Source organism: Helianthus annuus, chromosome 17 (genome assembly GCF_002127325.2).
Source record: "Helianthus annuus cultivar XRQ/B chromosome 17, HanXRQr2.0-SUNRISE, whole genome shotgun sequence".
Classification (NCBI taxonomy): Eukaryota; Viridiplantae; Streptophyta; class Magnoliopsida; order Asterales; family Asteraceae; genus Helianthus; species Helianthus annuus.
The window spans coordinates 54,884,391-54,895,937 of NC_035449.2; the positions used below are offsets into that span (position 1 = coordinate 54,884,391).

At 35.4% G+C, this 11,547-nt stretch overlaps 1 protein-coding gene across 1 annotated transcript; it reads right to left on the bottom strand.

Moving 5' to 3' along the window:
* Nucleotides 1-1,646: 1,646 nt before the first annotated feature.
* Nucleotides 1,647-2,487, bottom strand: LOC110922839 (S-norcoclaurine synthase 2). The gene is made up of 2 exons (XM_022167039.2): nt 2,298-2,487; nt 1,647-2,219 (listed from the first exon to the last, which is right to left on the bottom strand). The coding sequence occupies exons 1-2, from the start codon at nt 2,470-2,472 to the stop codon at nt 1,927-1,929; spliced, it is 468 nt and encodes a 155-aa protein (XP_022022731.1). The 5' UTR covers nt 2,473-2,487; the 3' UTR covers nt 1,647-1,926.
* Nucleotides 2,488-11,547: the final 9,060 nt, after the last annotated feature.

An 11,547-nucleotide genomic window follows, 5' to 3' on the forward strand; every position in this document is an offset into this window, starting at 1 on the left:
ACAAGGAACTCAAAATGCATAAAAATTGCAACCATTGAGGCTCAGGAAGTTAGCTTTAAAGTTGAAGAGCTCAACGTGTATTTATTTTAAACTCACAAGAAATCAAATTGCACTTTTAAGTTTAAATATAATACATGATGGTGTACTTTTATGGTGGAAGATATCACGCCTTAGCATTTAGCATTGCATGACTTCATGTGTAGTGGTCAAGCTCCATAAGAAGGATTATGTGATAAGTGGCAAAATATGTAAGAGAAGGGGTTATATAACTTAAGAGTGTAGTGAAGAGGGGGTTATGTAACATGTATGTATATATATGTGTGTGAAAGAAATTATAGATATATATATTTATGTATTATATATGTGTGTGTGAGAGAAACAAAAACCATAACCCCCTCTTCCCGTTATAGATATCGCGGTAGACCACATAACCCTCCTCATAATGCCGGGCGGGGCGGTGTTCCGGGACACTATAGGGCGTTATAGTCCAATTTGACGCTATATAACCCCACTACAGATAACCTGATATACTTTATGTGCCATATTTTTAATGGAAAAAAGACCAAGTTTTGACAGATCTTAAGGAGAACTCTTTTTTAGGATCACCAAGCTTGGTATGAATATAGAACAACCTTTGAGTACATTCAAATAAAGGTGGCAGGTAGATTGTGCAAGAAGATGGAAATTTAGATGCCAAGATTTACGTAATCTTGTGAATTTCTTATTTTCTTTTCCTATATTTTTCATGCTTAGCTGCTTTTCGGAATTTTTTTTTATATTATTTTGTTAAGATACATGGAATTGGATTCCAATTATGCATAGAGTAGTGTACTCTATGCTTAAAGAGATTTAAAAAAAAAATTGATATAATTACACTTTTAACTTAAAACTATTTTGTTGTTTTACTTTTATTCTCAAAACTTTTTATCTTTGTCAATTTAATCTCAGAACTTTTTTGCTTTCAACTTTGTTACCCTATACTTTTCATATTTCACAAAAATTTCGTTTTGCGTTTTGTTCTAAATTTTGCGAGTTAGCACGACGCAACGTTCATGTGTGCCTCAACGTTTTTACGTTTTCTTTTACGCTTCGTTATAAATTTTGCGAGTTAACATTACGCAACGTGCGTGTGTGGTTCAACGTTTTTATGGTCGTCTATTTTTTCCCATTTGATAGGTTCATCGTGAAGCACGGGTCCTAAATCGACTGAGTTATTATTTCCTATGTTTTACGTTTCGATTTAATTTTTCAGCATTAATACATCGCAACTTCAGTGTTGGTGGTTGTTGGTGGTGCTGTGGGCTTGGTACTATTTGTGACAGTTTTACGCCTCCACCGCAATGTAGGTGGGCTTAATACAAGTTAGGTAATATTAAGAAATTTTAAATTATTGTACACGTTTTAACATTTGCACTCGATAAAATTTTTACGATAAAATTTTAAAACCCGTGTACAAGTCTCAACACTAATAACACCTCACCTTTCAAAAAAAAAAAAAAAAATTGTGACCCAACCATCCCACATGGATTATCTTGAAGCAAACCCTTATAATATTTAATAAAAAAAAATCTTAAAGCAAACCCTATTTTATTAAACTTACCCCCTTATAACATTTAATAAAAATAATAACTTTAAGACAAGATACATGTGGACCGGTAGTCTTTTGATATTTTATATAATGAACAAGTTGTGTATCAATATTAACCACATAGTTTACATCCTCGTAGAGTTTACATACAAACATGTCTTTTGTGGCACCACTAGGACATTAGTGATAAATTGATGGTAACTTCCTAACAAGGTATTCTTCCCTTATTCAAAGCCAATAGGTTGAGTTCACCACTAAAAACAGTGACAAAGGAATGTAATACGAGCTTATTCATAACAAGTGCTATATAAAAGAAATGATAATAAACGTTGTCCTACTTAATTAGATTTCAAAAGATGCTCGCTTGCAACACTCATAATGGCAAGGAGAGGCCCAGTGGTGACAAGAGAAGCATTAGCAGCAAACTCTTCCTTGACGTCGTATTCAAGTGTAAATTTCAAAAGACACGATGAGCGAGAGCTATCCTTTGGGTTCTCTTTGATCTCAATCCTTAGCCGGTAAAAATTAAATCCAATATCAAGAAACCCCCCTTCTACCGCTTCGGATACTTTGACCATATTTGTGTTATCGACTGTTGTGAACTTCTCTTTGCAATAAGAGAAACCTGACCCTGGACATATAAAACCATACTATCACGTCTTTTTACATTTACTTTTGTTAACATTTATTTATAGGCGATAAGACGTACCAGGCTTGAATGTAAGCTTGAGAATGGTACCGGGTCCACCGTCACCTTCTACCACATCAACCGCTTCAAGGGTTGTTCCGGCTAGAACTTTTCCGATCTCAAGAGTGCCAAAGAGAGCCCAAGCTTTGCTTGCCGGCACCTTTACTTCTGCCTCTTCTGATAAGGTTCCGAACATTTTTGTTGGTGATGGATGGAATACACATCCGAGGATAATTTTATAGTTTAGGGAACTTAGATGGAATAGGAGGTTGAAAGATTCCTAATTATTTACTTTTATTTTTTTCCTAATTATTTATTAAGGGCCGGCTTTAAAAAAAAAAAAGGAAATTCATGGTATTTTTCTAGTGGCTTTGGAAAATGACATGAGTTTAGTGCTCAAGACCGTGTCAGGATTCTAAATTTAAAAATGTTATATGAATAGATGTGACATAGTATGATGATATAGTTTAAGAACCTTGGATGGAATAGTAGGTCGAAAGATTCCTAATTATTTATTTTTGTTTTTTTCCTAATTGTTTATTAAGGGTGGACTTTGTTAAAAAATAAATTCATGGTTTTTAATGTCGATAATCGTATTGCTTTGTAATTGCCGTGGTGGTTTGTTAAAAAACTTAAAGTAACCAAAAAGGGGGTGGCGGCGCAACTTGTTGCCCGACTACCTGCCATTGCTTTGTAATTGCCCTTTTTCATGTGAAATGATATAAAAGAAACCTATTGGCAGACCTTAACTGCTAAACATGGATGTATTCTAAAAAAAAAAAAGTTAAAAAACCCTTTATGCGTTTTCAAAATTCGGTGTCTTTCCGGTAATAAATCATTATTTTTCTTAAAAGAATTTCCTTTACTTGAAAATACTTAAAGTAACCAAAAACTATAAATTTAATTACTGCGGAACTTATGCCTAGTGGAGATGGATATGATCGGGTGGTTCCTCTGGTGACACGATGATACTCCAGTGATCCGTCAGTGATCCAAATTTGCCGTTAAAAAAAAAAAAGTATATAGCAAACGTGTATAAATATAATTCAAAATTTATCAAGTCATAAAACACACTCATAAAATTTAAAATTCGGTGTCTTTGCGGTTATAAATCATTATTTTTCTTGAAATACGGTTCCTTGAATAGTTTGCATATAAAACTAATTTGAATTTTAAAGCAAAACATAGGTTGTTATCTTTTTCATTTGAAACTTAATTCAATTGCTGGTAACAGAAAGATTTAGATGTCATATTTGCATTTAGAAAGCTTCTATTTAATAAAGTAGTTTAGAAGGTAGTTATGAAGTTCGGGGATCAAAGGTGTCAAATCAGAAGATTGTAACCGACACCTCTAAGGGAATCGATGTGTTCCTTGGTTCGCACCTATTCGATCGACGGCTTCAAAAGAAAAGAAATGGACATGCCTCTTCATGTTTGATCACATCCACAAGATCAAGTACACATCTGTTCATGAAGAGACACGTCTCTACAATCGTACCTTTTAGTTTAGTATAAATAGGTTTAAGATTTCATTTGTACAAACATACAATTATATTCAAATTCAAGTTATATGAAAGTTTAGTTTATCATTCACGTTCTAGAACCAACGAAAGAAAATCGATGGTGGTGTGTCACGGAGAAAAGGAAGCATGGGAGTGATCGTGTTTTAGGGACGATCAAGCTTATATTCGTACAACTCGAATAATGGTTTCAAATATCTCACAATGATGATGCATGATGATTATGGTTATTAGTCACTAATGGGGAACCCATGCGTTGCCGCAGGGGCTACAATTTGCAGTGCGATAAGGTTAAGATACAAGTACAACTTATTCATTATCAACAAAAGTTCTGGAAACTGATATTACAACATAAAAAATGCAATCATCCATCTAAATGTGTTACACACTTGCAGAAATTAAGATGAGGCCTTGTGATCTCAGAGCATGGTATTCTATCGGGCCATGATGAATTATACAAAATTGGCAAACACATATTGGGCCATCCTAACTGTGGTAGAATAGATGAATCCTGAAAATTAACAGCCCAAAAAAGAAAGAGGTCAACATGGTTTATCCAATGTGTTAGCTATTTGATGAAGAGCTCCCGAAATGCTCCTTAAACTCCGTAGACATGAACACAAATTATATCTAAGTAGATTATACAAAGCCCAAATTCGTGTAAAAACCAATTAAAATACTTATAACATCGGTCTTTCAATCATGTATCGCATCCCCACACTTATCTATTGCTTGTCCTTAGGCAAATTCGTCTTTCATTTTCACGTGGGTCAAACATAACGACACACTCCCCGTTCTCAATAATTCAAGTTAAGGTCTAAAGTCATGACCAGCTCATAATTTTCACATTTCAAAGGTAATTCAACGGTTAAACGTGTTTTGCAATTTTTAAACACAAAAGATGGTTGCACAAGATTAACCCGCCCTTAAAGATAGCACACCATACACATCCCTCGCAATGTTCTCCCCACTCCGTTTAACATTTCACTAGCAAAGATGCACTAGTATTTTATAGTGAACACTCAAACTCATTAGAACACGTATACACATAAGCTTGCAACTCAATCATTTTCCACCAATTTACAAAGGGTTGTAAAGGGGTTAGGCTAAAGGTATGGAATGGGATATTTAAAAAGTGGCTAAGGCGATGAAAACTCAATTTTTATTATTACATGAAACTATCAGGGATACATGTCCTCATTCGCAAAATCGAAATACATGCCTGGGTACTCCTCCTCAATAATGTCTTCAGTTTCTATTTGGTCTATGTGGTGGTTTCTTTGCTGGTGCATTAGTCACAGCAACTTCATCACCATTTAACTTTAACAACTCGGCAACTAGATCTACAGATAATCATTCTACAATCTTTACGTCTTAATAATCTTCTAAACTTGTATATCATTGTACAATCTCCCCCTCTTCATAATTTTCTAAAGATGTTTTCACTTTGCATCATCACATTCTTGAAGTACTGTGATCTGTTCGACTTGTTGATAGAACAAATGAGTTAAGAAGACCAATTACATTTTCATAGACATGTTCATAATTTCTTCAATATTTTGAACAGAACGACTAGGAGAGAATGAAAGTTGAAACAGTGAAATATTGGTTGTAGAGCTGGTTATAGGTGCGTTGACCGATGTAGATGGTTTGACACCTTGTGATGAACCGGCAGCTTGTGTTATTAAAAATTTATATAGACTTGACCTAACATGTGACACTGAAATCATTGTAACAGTTCTTGCTGCAGTTGAAAAACTTTGATGAGGGGGATTAGCAACTGGAATAAATCTCAACGAGAATGGTGTTACTGGATGAACGAATGGTACAGTAGGACCTAGATTTTGAACATTTAAAACTTTCTTTATACTCATTTATTTTGGTTTGGCTCGTGTCTTTTTCTTTTGATGTTAAGGCGTCGAAGGATCAAAGTCTAGATCATTGATGTAGCTGTCGTCAGCTACTAAAAACAATTATTTTTAAGACTTAGATACCTATATTAGTGCGAGTAAGTAAGGTCGTCTCCACTAGGAATATATAGTTACTGTTTAGCTAAATTAACTATTTAACTACTACTAATCATGATTTGGTGGTTTTGATTGATTTGGGAAAAATAATAATATATAAAATAAAATTTAATTAAGAGAAAAGATATCAGATTTTGAAAACACTAGTTTCACAAAACAAAATTTAATCAATTAGTTAGACACCGCATAGACATGGTGCTGGAAAGTCGGTTAATCTAAGTCATAATAAAAACAGGTCTTTGTCATCAGATCTTTTACACTTCACTTACTAGTGTGACTCAACCTACTCTATGTCACACAACAAGCTATTAGTTTTTGTTATCAACCAAATATGTTGTAAAGCAAGGACTACTAACACCTAAATCAGAGCACCAGTTGAAGGATTGCTATCCACTGTTTGAAGCCTTGGAACCGATGTTGATGAAGAAACAAGGTTTGTTCATGGTCAAAGCTCTGTTGAGGCAAAGGTCTGCTCATGAAGGCCAAACATTTGTTGTGGCCAAATAGATGTTTGGAACAAAGCAACAAAGGTTAAAGAACAGATGTTTCCTAATGTAACAGTATTAGCTTATTAACAGTGTTTTGCTTAGTTAGACTAGATTTTTTACTCCCACAGATGTTTGCAACACATGTGGAATCTTTTCTATTAGGAATGTTAGATGTCACTATCAGGGTCATGTCAGCCAATCACAAACAAACCTTTTGTACTTTGTATAAATAGATCTAACCTGTAAGAGAACTATTTATCGCACACATCACCTTTTCTTTTGTACGAACAAATTTGTATGTGATCAGGCGGAGGGGAGTTTGTAGAGTTAATCATACTGTAAAACTTGTAATCTTTTTTATTCAATGATAAGCAATTGTTGATGATAATTTCTTGCTTGTGATTACTTTACTTGTTCTATGATACATAATTGTCTATTATTATTTGTTTTAATCACAGACCTTGTAAACTCTGACCAAACAACGTTTATATGTTTAAATTTTAGAATCACAAGTGGCTTTTCGATAATCCATATCTTTTAAAATTTAGAGATAAGTCTCTTTGGACGTTGAGGCTTTATGTTGATGAATTTGGTCCAACATTCATATTTCATTTGTAGCTCGAAGTAATCAATAATCCCATACTTTCCTTCTGTAATTAAGTTCGTCTTCGACAATGCTCGCATGTCTCGTTCTGGTAAACTTTTGAAGTCGTGCAACAATTTGAAATATTGGATGCCATCTACACATTTCACTACATAACATCTAAGATCATCAAAATACAGCTAGCTAATAATCTCACCGATTGGAAATTTCTTTCACTTGGTTGAACAATGCGACTTTTGAACCACTGATATGACTAGAAGTTTGCTGTTTTCTAGAAACTTCTTTGAACATTCTCTTTTCATTTCCTCAACTACGACATCTCTTCATTTTCTTCTACATTCTTTCAACCATCTTCTCTGGTTCTTGACTTTTTATGAGTTCTTCAGCTTTAGTTTACATCTTTAATTGAAGCTCTGAAAATCCTCATTCGCTAAATCGGAATACATGTTTGGGTACTCCTCCTCAGTAATGTCTTCAATTTCTATTCGGACTATGTGGCGGTTTCTTAGTTGGTGCATTACTCACAACAACTTAATCACCATTTATCTTAAACGACTCGACAACTAGATCTGAAGATAAACATTCTTCAATCTCCCCCTCTTCGTAATCTTCTAAAGTTGTTTTGACATTGCAGAATCACATTCTTGAAGTACTTTGATCTGTTCGACTTGTTGATAGACCATATGAGTTAAGAAGAGCAATTGCATTTGCATAGACATGTTCGTAATTTCTTCAAAATTTTAACACAACCACCAGGAGAGAATGAAAGTTGAAACGGCGAATGATGTACATAAAATACAACATATAAATTTGTAACATCCCGAAAATATAAATTCATAAAATTTCAATTTGATTGCAAATAAATTAGTAAAATAAACTAACTAGGAATGACACTAACCTAGTTAGATGATGACTTATGTGTAGTTAAAGACATAAAAATAAACTAAAAGAAACTAGAGGGACCAAAAGTGTTTAACTTGAAACAAGTTTTAATAAAAACATTTTAATTAAAACACAAACACTCCTTGTGAGAGTGTTGGAGATCGATCAAAGCAGGGGGGGGGGGCGACCAAGCTTGTCAAAACCCTAAATTCCACAAAACACCTAAATTGAAGGTTCAAATCTGATCTAAAACGAAATCCGAGCTGAGATTAGTGATCCTCATTGCAAGGGGGTTATCAGGTATGTAAAAATTGATGAAAATTCCCCACTTGAAATTATCAAGAAATTGGAAAATCTGAAATTTATGGTTGCATGTTTGTTTCATGGATGGATTAGGAGAAATATAGTGTCTAGGGGCAAACCCTAGACAAATACAAGTTGAAATCATGTGAAATTTTAGTAAAATCCATGAACACCCTTGTAGGTGGTTAGTGGGTTATGTAGAATTTGATGAACACTAGGAAATTGGGTGTTGTTCTAGTGTAAGTTGACAATTGTGAAGTGAATTCAGAATTATAGAAGCTAACAATTATGTAAAATGGTTTGATTGATGTAAATTCGGGCTAAATGATAAGCTAGGGACTTTCTATATAATCATGTATAATTTTTGCCTTAAAGTGTTCGTAGAAATGCCTCAAAGAAGGCTCGAAACTGAAATTTAAAGTTAAAACACATAATTGTGATGTTTTGGCAAATTATGCGACATATGATTAAAAAGGGGTTCTAAACGTATCATGATTGAACTCTATAGGAAAAGATACCGGAGCGTCGAGTGGACAAGTCGGTGGCGACTTACGTTTGAAGGGCGCGCTTTGAAGGTATGTAAGTTGACCTGTTACATTAAATGAATTGTTGTTAAACTATGCGTAGTCGCATTGTAGAATAGAAGTTGTGTTGATTTTAGTGACCATGATCGTTACTTGAATTAATAGGGTTAGAATTGATAAGGAATCGTTTGGTAGTCATCGCATTGGAGGATTTCCACAAGATGATCCAACGGGTCGAATAATAGTGTTAATTGTAGTATTAGTGTTTTAATTAGTTAGCAATGGCGATATTAATCACAAGAGCATTTAACCATGGGATTGGTAAGGAAATGCAAGTGATGCTAAGCCCTGGATGATGGGCATAAGGCGCCATAGGCTTACTAGTGAAATGGTAATAAAATGGGTAAAGTTAGAATGAGTCGAATAAATGCATAGTGATATTTAGTCGTTCGGTCTGTAAATCGAATTTTCGGTATGATAAATGTAATAGGCATGTCGGTAATGAATTTACAGACGTATAGGAAAAAGAATCATCTAAAACGGACTTACGAGTCAAAAGTTATGGCCAAACGAAGTTAAAAATCTGAATTTCCGGAGCTGGTAGCAAATGCAGGACACAAACCTGCATCTGCTGGAAAACCGACTCCCCAGCGCCATGCGACAGGATCGCTTAGATCCGGCGCGACACGCGGGAGCTATTGCGACATGCGACAAAACGAAAGGTACCTGGCGCGACACGCGACAGGATGAATTTTGAAATTTTATTTTATTTGTCATGATTCGATGTCGGAACTTGTTTTTATGTACTATATCAATGTCAAAACTAACATTCTTAGTGGTTTTGACCTTAGGTGACAATGGGGATCTTATGGATTGCGATCAAGCATGTTTTTGAAGAACCGAACACACTGTTGAAGCTTCCATGATATCTAACTTTATTAGATAATGTTTTAGTATGTAAATAAATTGTTAAATATGTCATGAATGTTCAAGCTAGTCAGTAGTTGTCTAGTTTATGGTTACTTAGAACGATGTTTTGGTAACTTATGTTTTAACATAGACGCCTTTTATATAAAATCATATGAATTTTGATTAAAGTCGAGTAGTAATTAGATGGGTGTTACAAGTTGGTAATCAGAGCTTAAGGTTGTCAACAAAGTGTTCGGTTCAAGCTTGATCGGTCGTCCGGTAAGAATTAATTTGTTATTTTAGTAGATTGTATCTTATGTGAAAAATAAGATGTGAATTGATGTGCATGGGAAGAGTGTGTTAATTCACTCAAACCCGGAAAGTGCACCAAATGTGAACGGTTAAAGCAAGTTAGGAACTTGGCTAAACCGAAACAAATGAAGCAATGTTATAAATGAAATGTTTAACGTTTAATGTAAACATTTTAGTTTCAAGATGTCGGAAAGAAACGATGATGATCCGGTGTAGACAAGCACCGAACAAATGAAAGAGATAATTGCCGAAGAAGTGGGGAAGGCAATTGAAGGAAGTCTATCCGGGTTTATAGACAAAATTCAAAACACGGTGTTGTCACTTGTCGAAGAACGAGTGAAAAGGTTGGAGGATAGTGTCAACCTTATGAAGGAGAAATCGGGAGAACGTAAAGGGTGTTCATACAAAGAATTTATGGCATGTAAACCACCAATCTACAACGGGGAGGTTGACCCGATAATTTGCCAAAGATGGTTGGGCGATGTTGAAGGGGTGTTTGAAAGGACCCATTGCGACGAAAGTGACTTCGTTGCTTACGGAACGGGTCAGTTGAGAGGACAAGCCAAAGATTGGTGGGACAATAAAAAGAATGAAATAGGGGCCGAAGCGGCAAGGGCCATGACATGGGAAGAGTTTAAGACGCCATTTGTTAAACATCATAGTCCCAAGGCGGTCATTAATAAAATCAAGGAAGAGTTCATGCAACTTAGGCACAAGGGCGAGACCATAGACAAGATCACGGCGACATTTATGGATAAGATGAAGTTTTGCAATGAATTGGTGACGAATGAGGAACAAAAGATATACTACTACTATAACATGTTGAGCACTGAGTATAGGGAGTTCATGACTCCTTCAAAATACAAGACCCTTATCGAGATCATAAACGTTGCTCGGGAACGGGAAATCGAGTTAAAGAAACAAGTTGAAAGGGGTGAGCGAAGGGCACAGGATGTGAATCCAAGCCCTATAAAGAAAGCTCGAACTGAAGAATCGGGAAAGAAGGTGGATGCTAAAAGTGGAAAATATCAACAAAAAGTTGAGCGAGTTCATGTGAATCCAAGCCCTATAAAGAAAGCTCGAACTGTAATTTTGGAAAACATCAACAAAAAGTTGAGCGAGTTCATGCGTCTAGTTTGTGTACTGTAATTCTTGTAAATTTTTGAGAGACTCTTTTGTAAACAAGTATGAAAAACGTGTATGAACATGAATGTTTTACAAGAACTTTAAGGCATGTGAGGACATGGGGAGTACTTGTTATGACTCCTCGTCGGAATACTCGTTCTGATTCCTTGTCGGAATACTCGTTCTGATTCCTTGTCGGAGTACTCGTTCTGACTCCTTGACTGTGTCGATTTCCCTCAACTGTGTCGATTAACCTCGACTGGGACTCCAAAGCACTACTAGGTACTAGATTTGACCATGAGTGGGGTTAGGCCATACCCGTTAGATCTAACCCTCGTCCCTAATTAATGAATGTTTTTAATGGCTTGATACTAGTTTTCACCAAGACTTTATGGAATTTTTAGTATTTAGTCTATGCTCACATGATCTAGTATTTCATAGGCATTTCATACCGTTTAAGTATTTGTACATGTATTTCACCCCCGAGAGTTATAAAACCAAAAACAGTTAAAGAAAAAGGGGGAGCATGAACTTACTGTTTTGCGTCTTCAGTACTCGTAACTCGAATCTCATCAGC